Source organism: Egretta garzetta, unplaced genomic scaffold (assembly GCF_000687185.1).
Source record: "Egretta garzetta isolate BGI_Z169 unplaced genomic scaffold, ASM68718v1 scaffold322, whole genome shotgun sequence".
Taxonomy (NCBI): domain Eukaryota; kingdom Metazoa; phylum Chordata; class Aves; order Pelecaniformes; family Ardeidae; genus Egretta; species Egretta garzetta.
Window position 1 is genome coordinate 999,977 of NW_009259044.1, and position 17,984 is coordinate 1,017,960.

At 38.7% G+C, this 17,984-nt stretch overlaps 1 protein-coding gene across 4 annotated transcripts in view; it reads right to left on the reverse strand.

Annotated features, from left to right (window-relative positions):
* Positions 1-17,984, reverse strand: part of MEF2A (myocyte enhancer factor 2A) — a 54,429-nt gene that overhangs the window by 4,461 nt on the left and 31,984 nt on the right. For all 4 annotated transcript variants that reach the window (XM_009635053.2, XM_009635054.2, XM_035890624.1 and 1 more), the window contains 2 exons: positions 9,996-10,186; positions 4,583-4,709 (listed from right to left, as the gene is read on the reverse strand). In XM_009635053.2, the coding sequence (XP_009633348.1) occupies positions 4,583-4,709; positions 9,996-10,186 (318 nt within the window). The remainder of the gene's footprint in view (positions 1-4,582; positions 4,710-9,995; positions 10,187-17,984) is intronic.

The window sequence follows — 17,984 nt, forward strand, 5'->3', positions numbered from 1 at the left end:
GACAGATCCCCGAGGGATGGCGTGACCAAAGTCACAGCAGCTGGGGCCTTCACAACCCCGCTGCCCGCTCCATTCGCGCTGTCCTACTGTAACACATCACTTTCTCCCCCTCCCAGCAGCTTTGCTCCTTACTTTGTCTGACTAAACTGTCATCTCCCTAGCAAATAAAAGAAACCTCTTTATTTAGAGCAGAAACCCTATAATCATTTAAAAATACAACTTAAATGGATAATAGAAAATACAATGTATTCCCAATCAACCATCAGGACTGGCTGTTCGTTTTGGCTAGGCTATAATGCTTAGACAGTTCTCACTTCATTTGCACAGGGGAAGTGATTTTCACTTTATCATTATCACTCATGCTTTTCTTTCAGGTTTTAAAACAAAGCTGCAAACACTTCCCTGCTTTTAATTATTGTGGAATATAGCTTCCTTAAAATAATTCCTAGTCTCTTGAGAATGCAAAAAAATGCTAGCAGCCAAACTTCTTTTATACTGCCAGCAGACGAACCAAAAAACCTGCTCAAGTAGGGTTTGTGGTTTGTTCTGTGTTTGGTTTTAGGGTTTTGGGGAAGGGGGGTTTGTGTTTGTTTACTTTTTGGGGTTTTTTTAGCATTGCCCTAAAATGACACCACCATTATGATTTCTCTCTCCTGAGATAAGCTTTCTTGAACAACTTCCCTATTCCCATCCACCAGCTGGTTCGCTGCGGGCAGCCTCCCGCTTTCCCTTTTACCAGCCCAGGGCCAGCAGGGCACTGGCCTCCTCGGAGGGGCACGTGCACCACGGCGAGAATCTTCCCGAAGGCCTTGGGAAGCCCAGCTGCGCCCCAGCAAGCGAGGCCACCGAAGCTGCCTTTTTGCTTCACTTCTCCTCAGCTGACTTTTTTGCTGGAACTCTGAAAAACCCTCACAAGCATGTCTGTACAAATCAAGAAGTATTTTTCCCAAGCTGATCAATCCAAAGTCCTTTTTGCAAGACTAAAATAAAAAACTTAAAGTCCAACCCTCCAATGACCAGGGCATCCACCCAACCAACAAAGCAGCCAGACCTATGGCACCGCGCAAGCGCAGCAAATGTCAACACTGGAGATGGATGTGCTGTTCCGTGCCAGAGGGATTTCTGTAAGAGCAGACCTGAAGAAAGTGTTTATAGGAATTCAGTTTCCCTGATTTTTTTCTTTGCAATTACAGCTTTTATGATAATGTGCAATTAACTTCTGGCACTTTAGACAGGACGTGTCTGATGGCAGGGGTTTGAGGAGATCCTTTGCCCTAGGACACGTGCCGCTGCGCAGCTGCATTGTCCTTTCCCTCCACCATCAACTCCCTGCCAACCACCGGGTTCTGTACCCGAGTGGCTCGATGCAACATGGAGAAGTCGTTCAGGCAAAAGAGGGCCTTCGACGCGATGGGAACCATTACTGCTCTGACCCTAACAAGAAGGTACCTTTGAAGTTTGTGCCTTTGCAAGATAACTGACCTAAAGTCAGTAATATAATTAATGGTAAATATGTTCTGTCAAGTCTAAGTTACTATTTAACTGGTCTCTGTGGATTTTGAATATTTTTTAAAAATGCCTAGATGGTTTTAGAACAAGTAACTCTTCCTTCTGGCCTTTCCTCCAGCAACCTGCAGAAAGAATACTTACTTCTCCAGCAAAACAAATTCTATAGAATAGTATATCTGTGCGAAACTGATAAACAATGTTTTAATTAAGGATCTAAGAGCTGAATCTCTTCCTTCCAGCCCCTCAAAAAAATCCTATCAATCCAGAAAAACAATGCAGGTAATTTTATCTTAGTCCTTGGACTGCAAAACTGAAATTGCTACATAAGTGGTGACTACCCCGAGAATACCCAGATGACAATTTAGTTTTAACATCAGATTTCTTTTTGCAAATCCCCTGAAAGTCTCAATCTAATAGGAACAATTTTAAAGTGTCTGAAAAACACTAAAGGCTAAAAGCTTTTCATAGATTAGTGCATTATCAAAGGAAACGGGCTGGGTTTTAAAATCCTATCCCAGTGACAGCAGCACTTAGCCACTGCGTAGGACACCAGTTTCAGTTGTCTTTGCTGCTTCCTAAGATCCAGACTACAGTCCCTCTCCCCCAAAACACCTGGTTTAGCCACCAGTTCATAGGTTATTCTGGATGAGGGACGCACACACCACCGCTTCCCAAAACAAGGTCAGACTGCATGGGAAAATGAAGGGATGTGTTAGGTGAGAGGTAAAACTCAATGTGGGTCTTCTGAGCAGAGCCCAGAACGATTTGTTTACTTTAAACAGCCATTACATGCCATTTATAAACAGTCTATGTTGCAAGCATCAATCCAAGATCTGCATGTCCAGCAAATTCATACTTGGTTTATAATCCAAAACAAGTCACCGAGCACAATCATTCACTCTGCTCATTACACTGTTATGGCAACCCCATCTTTTCCTTTATAAATTCCTTCAGACTTTAACCCCCCTTAGGGTAGCAACTATTTGCATAAGTGTTCAACAATTTAGTTGGGTGCTACCGCAGTATAAATATTTACTGTTGCTGATGACTAAACAGTCCCTCTCAAAATGCAAACCTCACGCGTGCCAGAAACTGCCTGGGGGCAGCGCCTCCGAGGCAAACCAATGCAGGGTGGTAAATGTCAGTTAACCAGCACATTAATACAAAAAGATACAAAAAGGTGTGAGGTGTTTGGCTGGAAGATGGCTACAAGTCTAAACTAGAAGCTGTAGTGAGACTTTCAAAGCTAAAAAAAGTGGAGAAAAATGTATAAGATCGCAGCTTTTTTGTTGGGGAAATTATTGTGAATGGGTGTGATTGTGCCCCTCCTTGCAGAAAATGAAGAAAATTACAAAACCTCTGTATCGCTCGGGTTTTAGCCATTTTCTACAAACCTTGAAGTTTTTTTTGTATTTGTCCTGACCTTTGCACAAGAGTAAGAACATTAGGTGACTGACAATAGACCAGTGCAGCGTTTTTTACCCTTTCATAAATACATTATCACAGAGGTGCCGCCAAGCGCTGCTGATGGGCTCAGCTTCGGGCAGCAGCAGGTACACTTTGGCGCCAGCTGAATCGCGCTCTGTCTGACACCGGGGCAGCTCCCGATCTCCTCTCAGAGGAGCTGCCCCCGCAGCACGTGTGTGTCCACCTCCCACTTCCCCCCCACCCACTATCAAAACCTTGCCACGTAAACCCCATAGAGTGGGTCCTTAAGGAAAGGCGACTCGTTCCTCCCCAGTATGCCCTCCGCTGCCTCCCAGCTTCCCCAGCATCTCACGCCTGCCAGCTACTTGTGCGCAGCCAAAGACGATACGCATCGAGGGAAGAGACGCTACTGGCGAATCTCCTCTACTGGAGACGTGGGTCTTCCTAGATTCATAGAAAGATGACAATAAAACTCTCAAGCTCTTCCGTCGAGCCGGAGCTGACCAGCTATAACGGGAAGCTCTCTAGCGCAGCTCAGTTCCTAAGAGCTATCACTGCAGAAGAGAGTAGCAAGATTTTAAATTTTTTTTTTCGAATTTGAAAGTCTACCAAATAAGACATAAACATTGCCAACACAGTGGTCTCCAGTTCAGAAACTCCCATTTTAACAAATTATAGCACTTACATTGAATGTCTTAACTAGACTTCATCTAAAAAGAACAGCAAACTGAGGAATTATTTCCTTTCTTTTCCTTTTTAGTTTTAACCAGTAGCTATTTTAACTGACTCACAAATTTATTGACACTTATCTGCAATGTAGTTTCTCTGCAGGTGCATTTGAAAATTAAGCTATGCATCACAGATCAACAGTAATCAATCTGACACCATCAAGGCTGCAGCCTTTCAAGGAAACGATTATAAAAGTTCCTTTACTGATTACAACCAGGGTCTGTAACAAATAGAGAACCTTGAGTCTGAAGTCAAAGCTATCTCTATTGGTATGGAGAGAAAGGAGGAGGCACCACATCATGAACTCCTTTCCAAAACAGCAAATCAATTATCACTGATATTACCAAATTCCTGCCATTGCACCCATCTTGGATAAAAAGTCATTTTAAGGTCCTTCAGATACTAAGAGACCCCGCAGCAGTGAAACGTGGACAATGCTTTCCTGTGAGTCCCCACCTCACTCTCAATAAGACCAGTGATGAGGAGAAGGCCCTATCTGGGCTCTTTTGTAAATTGAAAGCCCCAGTAGAATCCGATTCCCTCCTGCTACTGGAAGTGAGCAGAGCAGAACGAAAGGGACAGGATGCTCTGAAGTATCAACTATCGCTGAGATGTGAGGCATTTCAGCTCTCAGATAGACAGCTTGAATCCTACTGCTATAAGCAAGGCATTTTATTGTGTGTGTCTCCATATTCAGCTGTGTGCAACATGACTGACAAAGCTGCTTCCTGATGTAAGTCCCAACATTTACACATTTTACAAGCTAAAAGCTCATTTTTGATGAACAAGAGCCTTCATTTGAACTGAATACAAAAATAAAGTGGAGTGTCAGAGAAATGCAAATTTTCTGGGCTTATGAATCACAAAAGCCTTGTACATCTGACAAATCAAGCCACTTATTAAAAACAATGCTTACCAGTGTTGTAGGCAGTCGGCATGGCCGAATACACCAGTCCCTGCGGAGGCAAGCTTGGAGTTGTCACAGACACCACAGGGGTAGCAAGAGGCTGTGTAGACTGAGAACTACTTATCCTTTGGGTATTCTATAAACGATTAAAAATAAGAACACATCTTGTGATATCAGTTAGAACAATGGAAAAATCAAGTGCTAATATAAAAATAGCGTTCAATTAAAACGTGTTTCTTTGCTTTATTTTTTAGTTACGAACACATCCTTTTTGTCAGGACAGATTTTCTAAACAAGCCAAAACATTTCAAGACAATCTAAATGATCTTGGCCAACTGAAACGAAAAATTAATTAAGACTCACTGGTCCGCTTCCCATGCACGCAGATTTCAATGGTGTTAGAATTGTAGCACATAAAAATAAATGCAATTTATTAGGGTACACACAACAATTCTCAGAAGTTCCTAAGTGATTTAAGAGTTTTTAGTCTTATTTTTTAAAGGGGTTTTAGTGCAGATGGTGAGCTGCAGTTCCACCAGAAAAGTCTCCCACTTCCCAGCTGTTTATCCAAGTTTCAAAATTTTAGGTGCCAGTTTTGACACTGTGCTGACTACACCTGTCCTGAAAGGAACACAGAGATCTTCTAAATTTGTGTTGATAAGACCTCAGTGATAAAATAATCTTGCTGTTCCCATGGTTCCTGAGAAACTGAGAGCGTACTTGTTATAATGCAGATATGTTTCGAAGCAAATGACATTTGAGTTCACACAGAGCAACTGTGCTTTTTGACAGAAAAAACCAGCTAAACTAGATTGTCTCAGATTTTCTGCTCCTACTGTAGGCATGATGTGCCTTTTTAATAAGAGTCTGTCTTTCCCATATACCGGAATGAACATCTGTAGCAAACATATCACTCAAATTAAGCTCTTTAACCCCATTTGCTGTTGAGAAAACCTTGTATTAAACACTGTGGTGAATACCACCAGACAGCAAAGCTGTCACAGAACGTGCTACTCTTCATGGAAGCAACTTTAAAGCTTTCTTCAAAATATGTAGTTCAATACCATTTAGCCATGCCAGATACTGTCAAGAACAGGAAATGCCACATTTTTTATTTTTAAACAGATACTTAGTTCTACCTACAGAAGTCTTAGGAATACTAGAAGTAGTAGAAGTCTCTACACCCTCTATTTCCACATTCTTACAGAACCATTCCCGATGAAGGGAGCTGGATTTCAAACTGAAAAAAATCTTTGCTGCTACAGAAGTAGCAGGTTTTCATCTCTTCGATAGAGTTCCATTTCCTAGCTTTGAAAGATTGAAGCTACTACTACTTTTTTTCCTTATTTTGCACAGGTATACAAGTATTTCAGTATCTGTAGCACTTAATTTTCTTCTCCACTCTGATCTTGAGTGAGCAGTACTAAAAATGCCCGATTCCCTTAATAATGGAATGAGCAGGTACAGAAACATGGCGCTCTTCAATTTTAAGCTTAAACTTGCAAAGATGAATTGAGGGCTCTCAATCCTTGGCTTGCATCTTCCCGATTTAAAGAAAAAAATTATACTGCAACTACCATATTAAAATTAGCTACAACCTTCCACTGGCTACCAGCTTCTGATCGCTGTTTTGTCTGGCTGCGGTGGAAAGCCCACCTTTGAGCCTCGTAAGAATTCGGAGGCTCTTTGGCATTTGCTCCGATGTACCCACTCTGGTTCAGAGCTCCCAGATTTCAGAGCCCTAAGTCACAGAGAAAGTCCCACTGATTTTCTGTGTAATTCGTTCCTTTAAATCACTTATGTACTTCTGAAAATCTCCACTAGATCAAGTTTATCTGGCATAAAGATACGTTATTAGGGCAGATTTTTGTGTCTGTCAGGAATTGACCTTTTTCCAAAGCTTTCTTGGATAGCAGCCTATAAAGTTGGGATTACTGTATAATGGAAAAGTTAGAGGAGTAGACTGGGAAACAGTCCAGACCAAAGGATTTCCCCATGGGATTTTTTTTTTTTTTTTTCCTTTTTGAGTGGCTAATAAAGATGGTTTTCTGAGGCAATTTCTTTATAAATATCACTCCTGAACACTCAGCCATACAAAGACACTAAAATATTTAGATATATCTAATATTTGTTGTACTTGGGAGATTCAAGATTCATGACAACTTTCAGGTTGGGGTTTTTTTGGTTTTGTTTTGTTTTGGGTTGTTTGTTTGGTTTTTTTTTTTTTTTTGAACTGGTGCAAAGGAGAGCAGTAACGTGAAGAATGCAGTATCTTTATTTCATGCTATGCTACTGTTCCTATATGTTTTTCATATTCGGTGCTCAGTTCCAACTATACAGAATCAATGTTCACAGACATGGTTTGGAACGGCTTTCTAGCACTGCAATTAGCATCAGAAATTAGCATAACATGAAACATAACATCACAGGAGTGCTTCATATGTCTTTACCGCATTTGAGGAAGACATTACTACATTTTCTTTGTGTGAGCTTTCTCCCCTTAAGAGATGAGCCCAGTTTTTAAAGCCACTAGAGGGCCCACGTTCCATACAGTATCCAGAAACCAAACCGCCTTAGCAAGTCGTGCTATTTCATGCTGCAAAGAGCACAGCAATTTTTAGCAGGTAAGAATACCGTAACTCAAGTGCTTTGCCTAATTCCAATTGCAATGCTATTTTGATTAAGTGTTTTTACATTGAATTAAAAGCTCTATTTCTTGCGCTGGAAACCAGACACTCCTCTATAAAGGTGAGAGGAACATGCATGACAGCTGTTGTTAACCACAAGTCATTCCAATAAACCTTAAAAACTTAAATACTGACTTCAAAAATCGTTTCCCCTTACTGACTTTTGTAAATCTATTGCTCTTATTTAAGGTAAAAATCAACCAACAGCATGCATTCATCAAGAATTTTATCTAAATCACTACATTTTCCATGCTTTCATGCAATTAAGAGCCTCATATTAGCAACAGGTCCATGTTCAAAACCGTATCAAGGTATGTCACAGACTTCTTTGCGGATCTCTACAATCGCATTCTGACGCAGCATTTTCTGCATGGTTTGTGCTACAGCAGCTAAACAATTTGCAAATTGCTCTAAAAATAATTTGCGAATTATTTTAGCCTTACGTTATTTTCCAGACAGAATGCCAAATGTTAAAACCTTTTGGAAAAAATAGAGAAGCACGAATCCCAAGAGATTCCTTTCAAAAGCAGAGTATCTTTCCACTGGAAAAAGGTAGAATTATTCATTTGCAATTCTCTATTCCTTTTGGTAAACAGGGAACACCCCTGTGGTTTGATAATCTCACGCAGGATGAAATAATTCTAAACTCCAAAAAGATGACCTCACCAGCAATGATGTAATCTCCTTGAAAATACGAGAAGTAATACAGGGCTTGTGTTACAATCTGAAGAACTTCATGAGTGAAGCCACTTTCTAAAAATATTCCAATAATTTCGGGGACGATAAGTGGCTATTTATATTTTACATAAAAGACAGTAAATATCCTATACACATGGACAGTTACTCTGTACAGGCTCTTTTCCAATGTTCCCTCCAAGAGAAACAGAAATATTTTCAGGAAAAAAAAAAAAAAATAGAAGTTTACAAATAGAAAGCGCTAGACTTTGGATGCATTTTCAACTTGAATTGGTCAGGTTTTGAGTTTGATAAAACAAATGTATTTTTGTCTGCTACCAAGGGAACACTGGAATTATTTAAAACATGTAATGAAACTACAATTAAAAAGCTGTAGTAAAAGACATTTTCAGCATCTTGCGCTCTCTCATCAAACAGTAGCCCCAACTCACCAACTCCAATTCATCCTCCTCGGACTGTACTCAGCAAACAAGAGGGATAAGACAGTTACTAAAAATAGCATTGCTCTCAAAAATGAAAGAAAAAGTAATGTTTGTGCTTCAGGATTTTTATTTGTTTTAATTAAAAAATACCATACTGAAAGAACACATGCTTTGGCAAAGTTAAGTGCAAAAAGAGCTTAGTAAAAACAAGGACGCAGCTACGCATTGATGACACACGTAGATACGGAGCACAGCAGCTTCTAGCTGGACTGATCCAATAAACATACAGCTCAGTAACAAAATATTTTTCGCATACAACCATCATACCCATCCCAGCACCTCTACTCTGAAGTCTCATTTCAATTTCCTCAAAGAGACAGGCAAAACCTAAACTGAATATTACGTTGTTCTTAACAACACAACAGTAAATAGGTACTGTACGCTACTAACATTAGAACAGCTGCATTAACAAGATCCTCTTCTTGTATTTATTTCTATTTAAAAGTGTAATTTTCACTTTAATAATCAGCCAGTGTATTTCCTATGTCTTCTACACTTCAGTATTCCTAGAAAAAACTAACACTTCAAGAATCATTACTCTGGGAATAATTACAGGTTTTGTTACTTGGATTAATTTCGTATTATTCATCATGAATACCAGTAACAAATGTAAGTACTTGTGGTATCTTAAAAACAAGTAAGAACTATACAGAGAGTACTTGCATTGTTTATATCCTGCTCCTCTCGGTTATGGTTCATTCTTCCATACACAGAAAACAGAAAATGTACACATAGATGTTTTTAAAATTTCTACATGACAGCGAAAGACTAAGACCAAAGGATCTGGCCAACCAAATTAAAGGAAAAATAGAGTAACTCTTCCTGAAAGACCTGTTCTGGTCTCAATGCTGTGGTTGCCTCATGCCTGACACGAAACTTGTGTGCTATTCCAAATCTAGGCTGAACAAACATTGCTACCAACATGCCAAACTGCACAGTAGTATTGAAAAGTACACACATAAGGACTGAGCCTGATCCTCATTACTCTTTTATGCCTCCATTGAAGGCATGGCATCTACCATAGGACACACAAGGTTGCATTCCAGCACTCCACATCAAACAAGCGTTTCTCTCAGACCATCATTACCGCTGAAGCTACATTCTACATCCCACAACCATTACGACCCAGGAAAGAGAGGTACGAAGTGTGCTTTAGAGCATGTTAATACACTTCACATCACCAATAACATCAGCCATTCCTCCACAGAATAATGCATAACCCTTTTTAAAACCCACATCCTCCTAACCAACAAAGTTCTTGGTACCAAGTCAAGTCAGATGTCATTAAAACAACAAAATCCCAACCTGTGCCTCTAGGATTGCACTCTAACCACATTTTAGGTCAGACTGCTAGTTTACACTTCACAAAATAAATCCTTACAAATTTAACTTCTCCCAAGGTAACTTAGGTTTTCATTAGCGACATTACAGAATACAAACACCTTTCTATTACTGTAACCTATAGTAAGCAGATGAGATTCTGAGTTTCTCCCTGTGTACGTAGACGGAACACTTCATTTTTACAAAGCCAGTCACAGAACAAATGTTTTAACTTACCAATGGTGGCATCATACCCTTGCTGGAGGGTGGGATGACAACACGGAGGTCAGGTTTGCGATTGTTCATTCCAAGATTACCTCCTCCAGGCGGAGGTGGAGACTTTGTAGGCATGACTTTGCCTAAGCCATTCCCACCACCAGTAGTTCCGAGTAGACTCGGTGAAGCTCGAGAATTCACAAACCCATTTCCTGAAAGAGGAAAAACAAACGTGCTGTGAAACCAAAGAGAAGTTGCAATACAAAACTGGTGCACATGTACAAATTACGAAATATTTCTTTTGTAAAACTTCCAATAACAAACTTCTCACAAGAGGCACAGTATTGAATAATCGAACAAACAAAAACCACTTTCACCAGAAGATCAATATGCAAAGGTAATATCACCTCAAGGGCACAGTGTGGCAGCTTAAACGCTGAGAAGAGCATACTGCTGAAGAACTATTTCTAATAACATCTGTTGTGTTTTTTTATTTTGCCCTTTGAAGTTCCTCCAGGCTGAGCCTGCAAAAAAGCCTGTGCTTTTGCACAACCCCACTTCATCCCCACCCCCACAGAACATTAACTATACTGAATTGTTGCCTGTGAGAATAAAAAAAATCAGCTCTTAAAGTCTCTATTTCTAAAATGTATTCTTCAAGTTTCTTCAAGATCTGCAGGACCTCAGTATCTATTCTCTAATAAAATTCATTTCAGTCTCAAAAATACATACTGTCTGGTTATTATATTTGGCAACAATGAGGGGAACAAATCCTGTCCCTTCAAATCCATTCCAAGCTCTGGACACAGATATACATGCCATTTATGCCCATTGATTTATTTTTTTTTTAACAGGTCTTTCTCTATCCTACTCCTAAGACTCATTCCAAGTAGAATTAGACAAGCCAAAGCCTACAGGTCCTGGCTTCAGCACTAAAATCTCCAAATGCTGAATATGCTCAAGATACAGGCCTTAGCTTACACTCAGATCAGAAAAAAAAGTAACAAGACCGTAAAACAGTTGAGTGTCTAGTATTCTATTTTCCTGTACTGACAAAAGCACCAATCACGTTAACCAAAATATATTTCTCAGAAAAAAAATTAAATCCACATTCCAATGATTTTGTCGTATTTATAGCAACAATTCCCCAAACACACACACCTTATTCAGCTGCAAATGAAAAAAGTTGTTAAGCAAGGGGAATGTTGCAACAGGGAACCCTACAGTTCACACTAGAGAACTTGTGTACATGTGTGTATAAATAAATACAATTCATAGTACGATTATGTTTATACTAACCGTACAGTTCTGAAAGCAGCCTTTGTAGTCACAATTCAGGGAAAGTCTATTACAAGAGTTCACTGTGTGGGAAATTCTCTTCTAATAGCCTGTAGCACCATACCGGCATGAATTTTGTATTCTTATTCTAATTTGAATAGGCCCCTATGCCCAATCCAATTTTGTTACGTTAAGTACATATTAATCTAAAAGCCATTAAAATAAGAAAGTTGTCAGTGTCACATCCTATCTTCTTCAGCAAAATTTTTAATGCCTTTAAAAGCTTAGCAGAAACGAAGAACAATAACATATATCAGTAACAGCACACCACTTCATGAAGGTGACTTAGATACCACTTAGCTTCACTTCATGAAGGTGACTAAGATACTTCGCTGCTGTATGTTGAGATATCACTGGGGTGTGAATTCACCAGGATGCGAACCATAGAATCATTTAAGTTAGAAAAGACCTTTAAGATCATCAAGTCCAACCATTAACCCAACACTGCTGAGTCCACCACTAAGCCATGTCCCTCAGCATCTCGTCTGCCCATCTTTTAAATACCCCCACGGATAGGGACTCAACCACTTCCCTGTGCAGCCCGTTCCAATGCTTGACAACCCTTTCAGTGAAGAAATTTTTCCTAATATCCAATCTAAACCTCCCCTGGTGCAACCTGAGGCGACTTCCTCTTGTCCTATTGCTTGTTGCTTGGGAAAAGAGACTGACCCCCACCTCACTACAGCCTCCTGTCAGGCAGACAGTTGTAGGGAGCAATAAAGTCTCCCCTCAGTCTCCTCTTCTCCAGGCTAAACAACCCGAGCTCCCTCAGCCACTCCTCATAAGACTTGTGCTCCAGATCCTTCACCAACGAGGGAGCCTCCTCCATTACTACTGATCCTTGTTACACGGTGGGGGAACTGCCAAATGCAATCCTCGCCTTTTCCCTGTCCACCATAAATGGAATCCTACGTATTGTTTTATCAATTTAGAAATGGAAAAAGCAAAGATTAATGTATGACTTATAACAAAGCGCTCGTGCTGATCTGAAGATATTCTACTCAGTTCTGTAAAGGTCTTCCGGAAACAAAGTTATAGCTAAATATTTTTAAAGAAAAAAAAATGTAAGTAGGTAGAACTGACTGGAATTGGAGAGCAACCACAGTATTCTTGTTCACATATGGATGAGCAGTAAATTCACAACTTTAAAGCCAGGATTTCAAATTCTGGATTTACTTTCTTTGTGGATTTCCTACTGTGCCAAAAGCCTGACCATACACCGATGATCTGATATGTCCCTTGCGTTTTTCAAGGTTAACAGAGCAAGGAAAAGTTATTCCAATTTAGTACTTTCCTGAAGTGTTTGTATGGGAGGTATGGGAATACGTTTTCTGAGACTTGTACCATTTAAGTCGGAAGTTATAGAGGAAAGAAGGAACGCAGACAGCAAAAAGAAGAAAAACCTTTTTATGTCAGCATTCTTCCTTCTGTATTAAAAACCACAGCAAAAACCCATTTTGTGATTAAAGCATCTACATTCCTCAGCAGAAAACAGCAGAATTTATTGGGATGCTTCTAGGTTAGTGATAAAATCTAGTTGAAGTGGCCAAAAAGCTGGGCTGGAGCTGAGAATACATACTAGAGCTAAATATACTCTTGAGTGCTAGGAGAAAACTAGCCACAGCTAGGTCACACAGAAAAATCAACCAGCCAAAAAAGAGAAATTAAGTTCTGTGCTACCCCTAAGGTTCCTGAAACTGAGAGACAGTTTTCATAGAATCATGGTTTTGTTAAATACAGTTATGCATCAATACCTATCCATTATACCTAAGGGTAAACATTATAGACAGCCTACACAGCATCAGATTTCAAGAGAAACATTGCACAATGGACAATGTAAAAATTAAGTGAATTTGGAAACAGACGTGAGGGAGGAAAAATTGCTAGAAAATAGCATAATTTTCACCAAATTATATATCAAAAATTGTTACAGTAGCTTCCCTTTTCAGCAAAAACGCCAGAACATTTAAAGAACTTACTGTTATGAAAGAGCAAAGTCTGGGATTTAATCTAATAATAAATAGCATTTTATTACTCACTAGGCTGTCAGTGTTACCTTTTATATGCCAAAGCTGTGGTGTTCTGAGTCGAATTTAAACTTCAGAACAAAAGCACCTTGTATAAACAATGGAGTTCTGTACAGCATTCTAGCCTATCCTATGATACCATTTCCTGTCCTCTGTTTTCAAGTATTTCGGTAGCTCATGTGTTAAATCTGGACAGTGTCTTTCTTCCACACCCAATACAGTCATTTCCTGCAGCCCTTATTACAAGGCTCTGCCAATCCTTCAGAAATATTTCATGCTTTTAGTGGTGCTGTCAAAAACAACAAAATCCTTGCCATTACCTTCTCTGCACAGTATCATTCAGCAACACTGCAGAGTCAAAGTATCTTTTCTGACAAAAGGCTGGGCACTTCTTAAAATGAGTGTTTAGAAAAAATATATGAAGAACCAAGATATGTCCTAAGTGTGCAATACTATGGGTATTAATCCAGTTGCAGTCCTTTGTTACAAATAACAAACACTGAACATTTAGCAAGCACTAGAGTATCTATATTGATTATTTGAAGAATCATATGCTGGGGGCTGCAGCAAGACTGTAGAATATTCATTTTTAATATGAAACTTAAAGCCTTTTTTCCTGTTAATAATCTAATAAGAAAATCAAATTACAAGTTAAGAGTGAAAGGATAACTAAAAGCATGGTATTTCTTAGGGGTAAGGTCAGGAGCCAGAAAAAGATAATGATTACAGGATGATGCAACTGTACGGCAGTTTGCCAAACTGAGGCTTTAATAACCCCATAAATTCTACTTACTATTTTGTATAATACAGAAATTGTATCTACCCCACCCACTATAGATCTTCCCCAAAGATTATGTTTAAAAACACTACCAAATTGAAAAATGGGAACAGAATATAAAATCTCACGTAAGTGTAAAGTAAGACTACTGGTTTTACTTCCATCGGAATAGTTTTGTTTAATTCTAATTCTTTAAAACAGACTATGAAAGCATGTTTGAAACACTGCTTTGGAAAACAGACACCAATGCAAATATTATAAACTCTCAATTATATGAATCATAACTTAATTAGATTTTTATGATAACAAACATTGCCAATGCACATTAGCCTACTTCTGTTTAATCAGAAAACATTTACTTTTGAAGTAACGTCTTTTCTGAAGCTAAATGTTAAAATCCACACATTTTAACAACTGTATATTCTGCCTTCAGAAACGTAATACAGCTTAATCTCATTTATTGTCCTGCAGCCCAAGATGTAGCATTCAATTACATGAGCCAGAGTCATATTTCACTATATAAATCACATCAGCTGAAACAATGAACACACGTGGCTGGAAAGTACTCCATGTACTTATTACTACTCAAGGAATAAATTATAGTCATTGATGCCATTAATCTTTTTTTGTGGTTCACCTTTGGAGAAACTGAACAGTTATACACAGTTTTGGAAAATAAATGTGGGCAAGCAGCTAAGCGATAGAAGATTAAGCAAAAATAAGAACAGCAGTAAATAAGTATTTATACCTCAAATGACATCATACAACCCAACAAGTGTCACACAATTAGAAGTAAACTGAAAATCGTGCTTGCAATAAGCCATCGATTCACTATGCATCTAGAAGACCAGCTAAAACCAACTGAAGAAAAACATTCACATGTAGGACCTTGGGGAGGTGAGGGGGGAAGAAGTACTGCAAGTAAATACAACAGCATTTCTATGTGCATTAGTTGCTCAATTTTATTTTTTTTTTTTTAGTATGACAGCTGTAAGTGAAAATTAAAACGAAAACCTGTCTATGCTGTTCATACCATTTTCAGCTCTGCACAGAAATCACTGCTGATTCTACCATCATTTCAAAAAGCCTGCGTGCAAGCTGTCAATTGCACCTCTACATACTCCTTCCTGAGGCCAGGAGAAAAGATCACACGTGATCTAGATTGGCTCTTAAAAGAGATCCAATAGCTCATAAGACGTAGTTTTTCAAGCAGATACATCCTTCAGCTCTATTCCAAAGAAATTCAATATTCCTAAAGTTACTACACACTCTCAGAATCTGAATATTAGTAAGGAGATTAGAGAAGATACATTTCTGGAACAAAGAGGAGAAATTCAGTACTCAAGACGACTACATCTTTCTTATTCATTCTCCTGATGATAAAAATTGTAAGAGGAAAGGTAATTTCCCAAAAGATTAATTGGGTCCATAATCTGCATTACTGACCAGAAGGGCTACTTCACTGACTATAGATAGATAATATTGTGTCCTTGCGAGATCATAAAGAGCCTCCACTTCCCACAAGTCCTTTAAAGTCACCTAGGACTGGGAAGAACTTAGGGAACTCATCTTAGTTCAAAGGTCTTGGGGTATATGGTTTTCATGCAGCCTTGGCAATGAAAACCAGCTCATGTCCTTTGCATGGTTCTAGCTCAATGCCGTATGTGAAAGGTATGGAAGGAGAAGTAGCGACCAGGTAACAGCAGTACTTCTTTTGAGCCTTTCTGATTCTCGGAGTCCTCAAGATGGGACAACTTCACTGGAAGTGCACTTCTTTGGCAACCTCTGGATGACTCCAGGTATAAAACCAAATCTAGTGGAACATAGTGAAGCAGACCTCATGACAAATTTGAAGGTGATGCATCCACCAAGTTCAAGTTACAATGATGTTGACAACAAGTAGCACGCATTCTGGTGATAGGAGATTCTCGAAGCTTATTAGATGCCCATCACAAACTGAACAGGGTTTAACATTGACCATGAAAATTCTAGCTCCAAAGTATTTGATCTAATTAACAGAAAGAACAAATTAGCTCAAAAGCAAACACTGTTATAATGCCAGACATTTTTTCCTCTCTCAAAACCAATACATTTGCCAAGTAAAAATTTTCAGCAAATGTTATTTATGTGGTGGGTGAAGTTTTAAAAATATTATAAAATAAAAATGCTTTTTCAGAGTTATGACAGCTGCATATGAATTAAGCTCTCAGTATTATAAAATGATTACAAAATTTTCTGTTCTAGACATAGAAAAAACACCTACCAATCTTTGCTACAACATGCAGATATTTTTACTCAAAGTTATTTTCCACAGAAAAAACGTTAAGTTGGCAGATTGACTGCTAATCATATCTATTCCAATCAAGTTACACAGGACTTGAGAAAGACTCATGAACTAAATATGAGCCATTTTATGCAACATATTTGTTTGAAATGGGTCCCAACTATGCAAGATAACCTTTACTTGCTTTTTACTCAGAGATAAAGGTGTCTATTTCAATGAAATGAGAACAAAATCTCAAACACTCGGAACTTCATAATGTCGAGGAAGACGTGGGTTTTTCCTTTGTCTATAAGAGAATATCTGGGAATACGGGTATGCCAGCACTCCATCTTTATATTTGACATCTCTCCTATGAATTGGGAGCTGCAAATTTGACGCATGACTTTTCACAACTATATCCATAGAAGAATTCTCCATTCCTGAGAAGTTTAAAAAACTGAAAGCTAGAAGAAGAGAATGTATTTCTTTAAAGTGAATTCTACAATAAACATAGCAAGAAACTACCCATTGTTCTCTGCAGACATAATTAACCTGCTATGAACACTTCAATGGCAGTTGTCAAGCTCAAACTGAAAAGTTAGCAGATTTACTCAATCTGGTTATGTATGGTTTCTTGATTTTGGTTGCTATTGAGAAGGTTACTGTGCACCTGACAGTATTTAAAAGAAGCCATGCCATATCCTAGTAGAAGGTGAGCTCTGACAACTTAGAGTACCCTATGGCTTAGGATTCTGGTGTTAGCTAGGTATTCTGAATTTTACAAGAGGTGCTTCCTTCTTATAGATGTCCCCCTCTTCTTGTATAGCCACAACTCTTACTTGTATGAAAAAAATCTTTCTAGAAATGAGTGGGTATAACATTTTGGGTGCAATGTTCTGGAAAGTAAGAGATAAGCAATGCATTTTGACTTTTCACATAAACTATTAATAAATACAAGAAGGAAAACATTTTACTGCTTGAAGTATGTTCACCAAGCTGCTGTAACTGGGTATTTCTACAGTTTAATATTCTATAGAAAGTGCTGTAAACAACTGTATTATTTGCTTATTGAAGGAAGTAGTCTGAAATTGGAGGCTGCTGTTACTAAAGCCTGATTTTGGAAGAGAGGCCTGAAACAGCTTGATAATAAAACTTATTTAGTCTGACTTGAGAAATACTATGGAAATCAACATTTGACCTCTACGGTTTCTAAAAATAGTAATCTTTTTTCAACTGAGGAAGTTTCCGCCGTTTAAAATCTTGCTTACCTGATGGAAACTACGCTTTAATATTTCATATCTCCTGCACATAGCCAAAGAATGGATGAAGAGTGGCAATTCAATCCTGTGCTTTCAGCCTTGTAGTTGCAGCATTTCTTATTCATAAATTCAATTGCATGACTTTATCTTCAAAGAACTGTTTCCCAGTTGCCACACTAAGTAGCCAGTGGGCAAATACTGAAAAGGTCAACAGTTGCTTCTCTAACTCCTTGCTATGAACACGTACCAAGGAGAGTTATGTGCATTTCCAAAATTGACCTTCAGTTACCACCACATCCCAAAGAATGGAAGGAACATGAAGGAAGTGGGTGAACTGTCATTTAT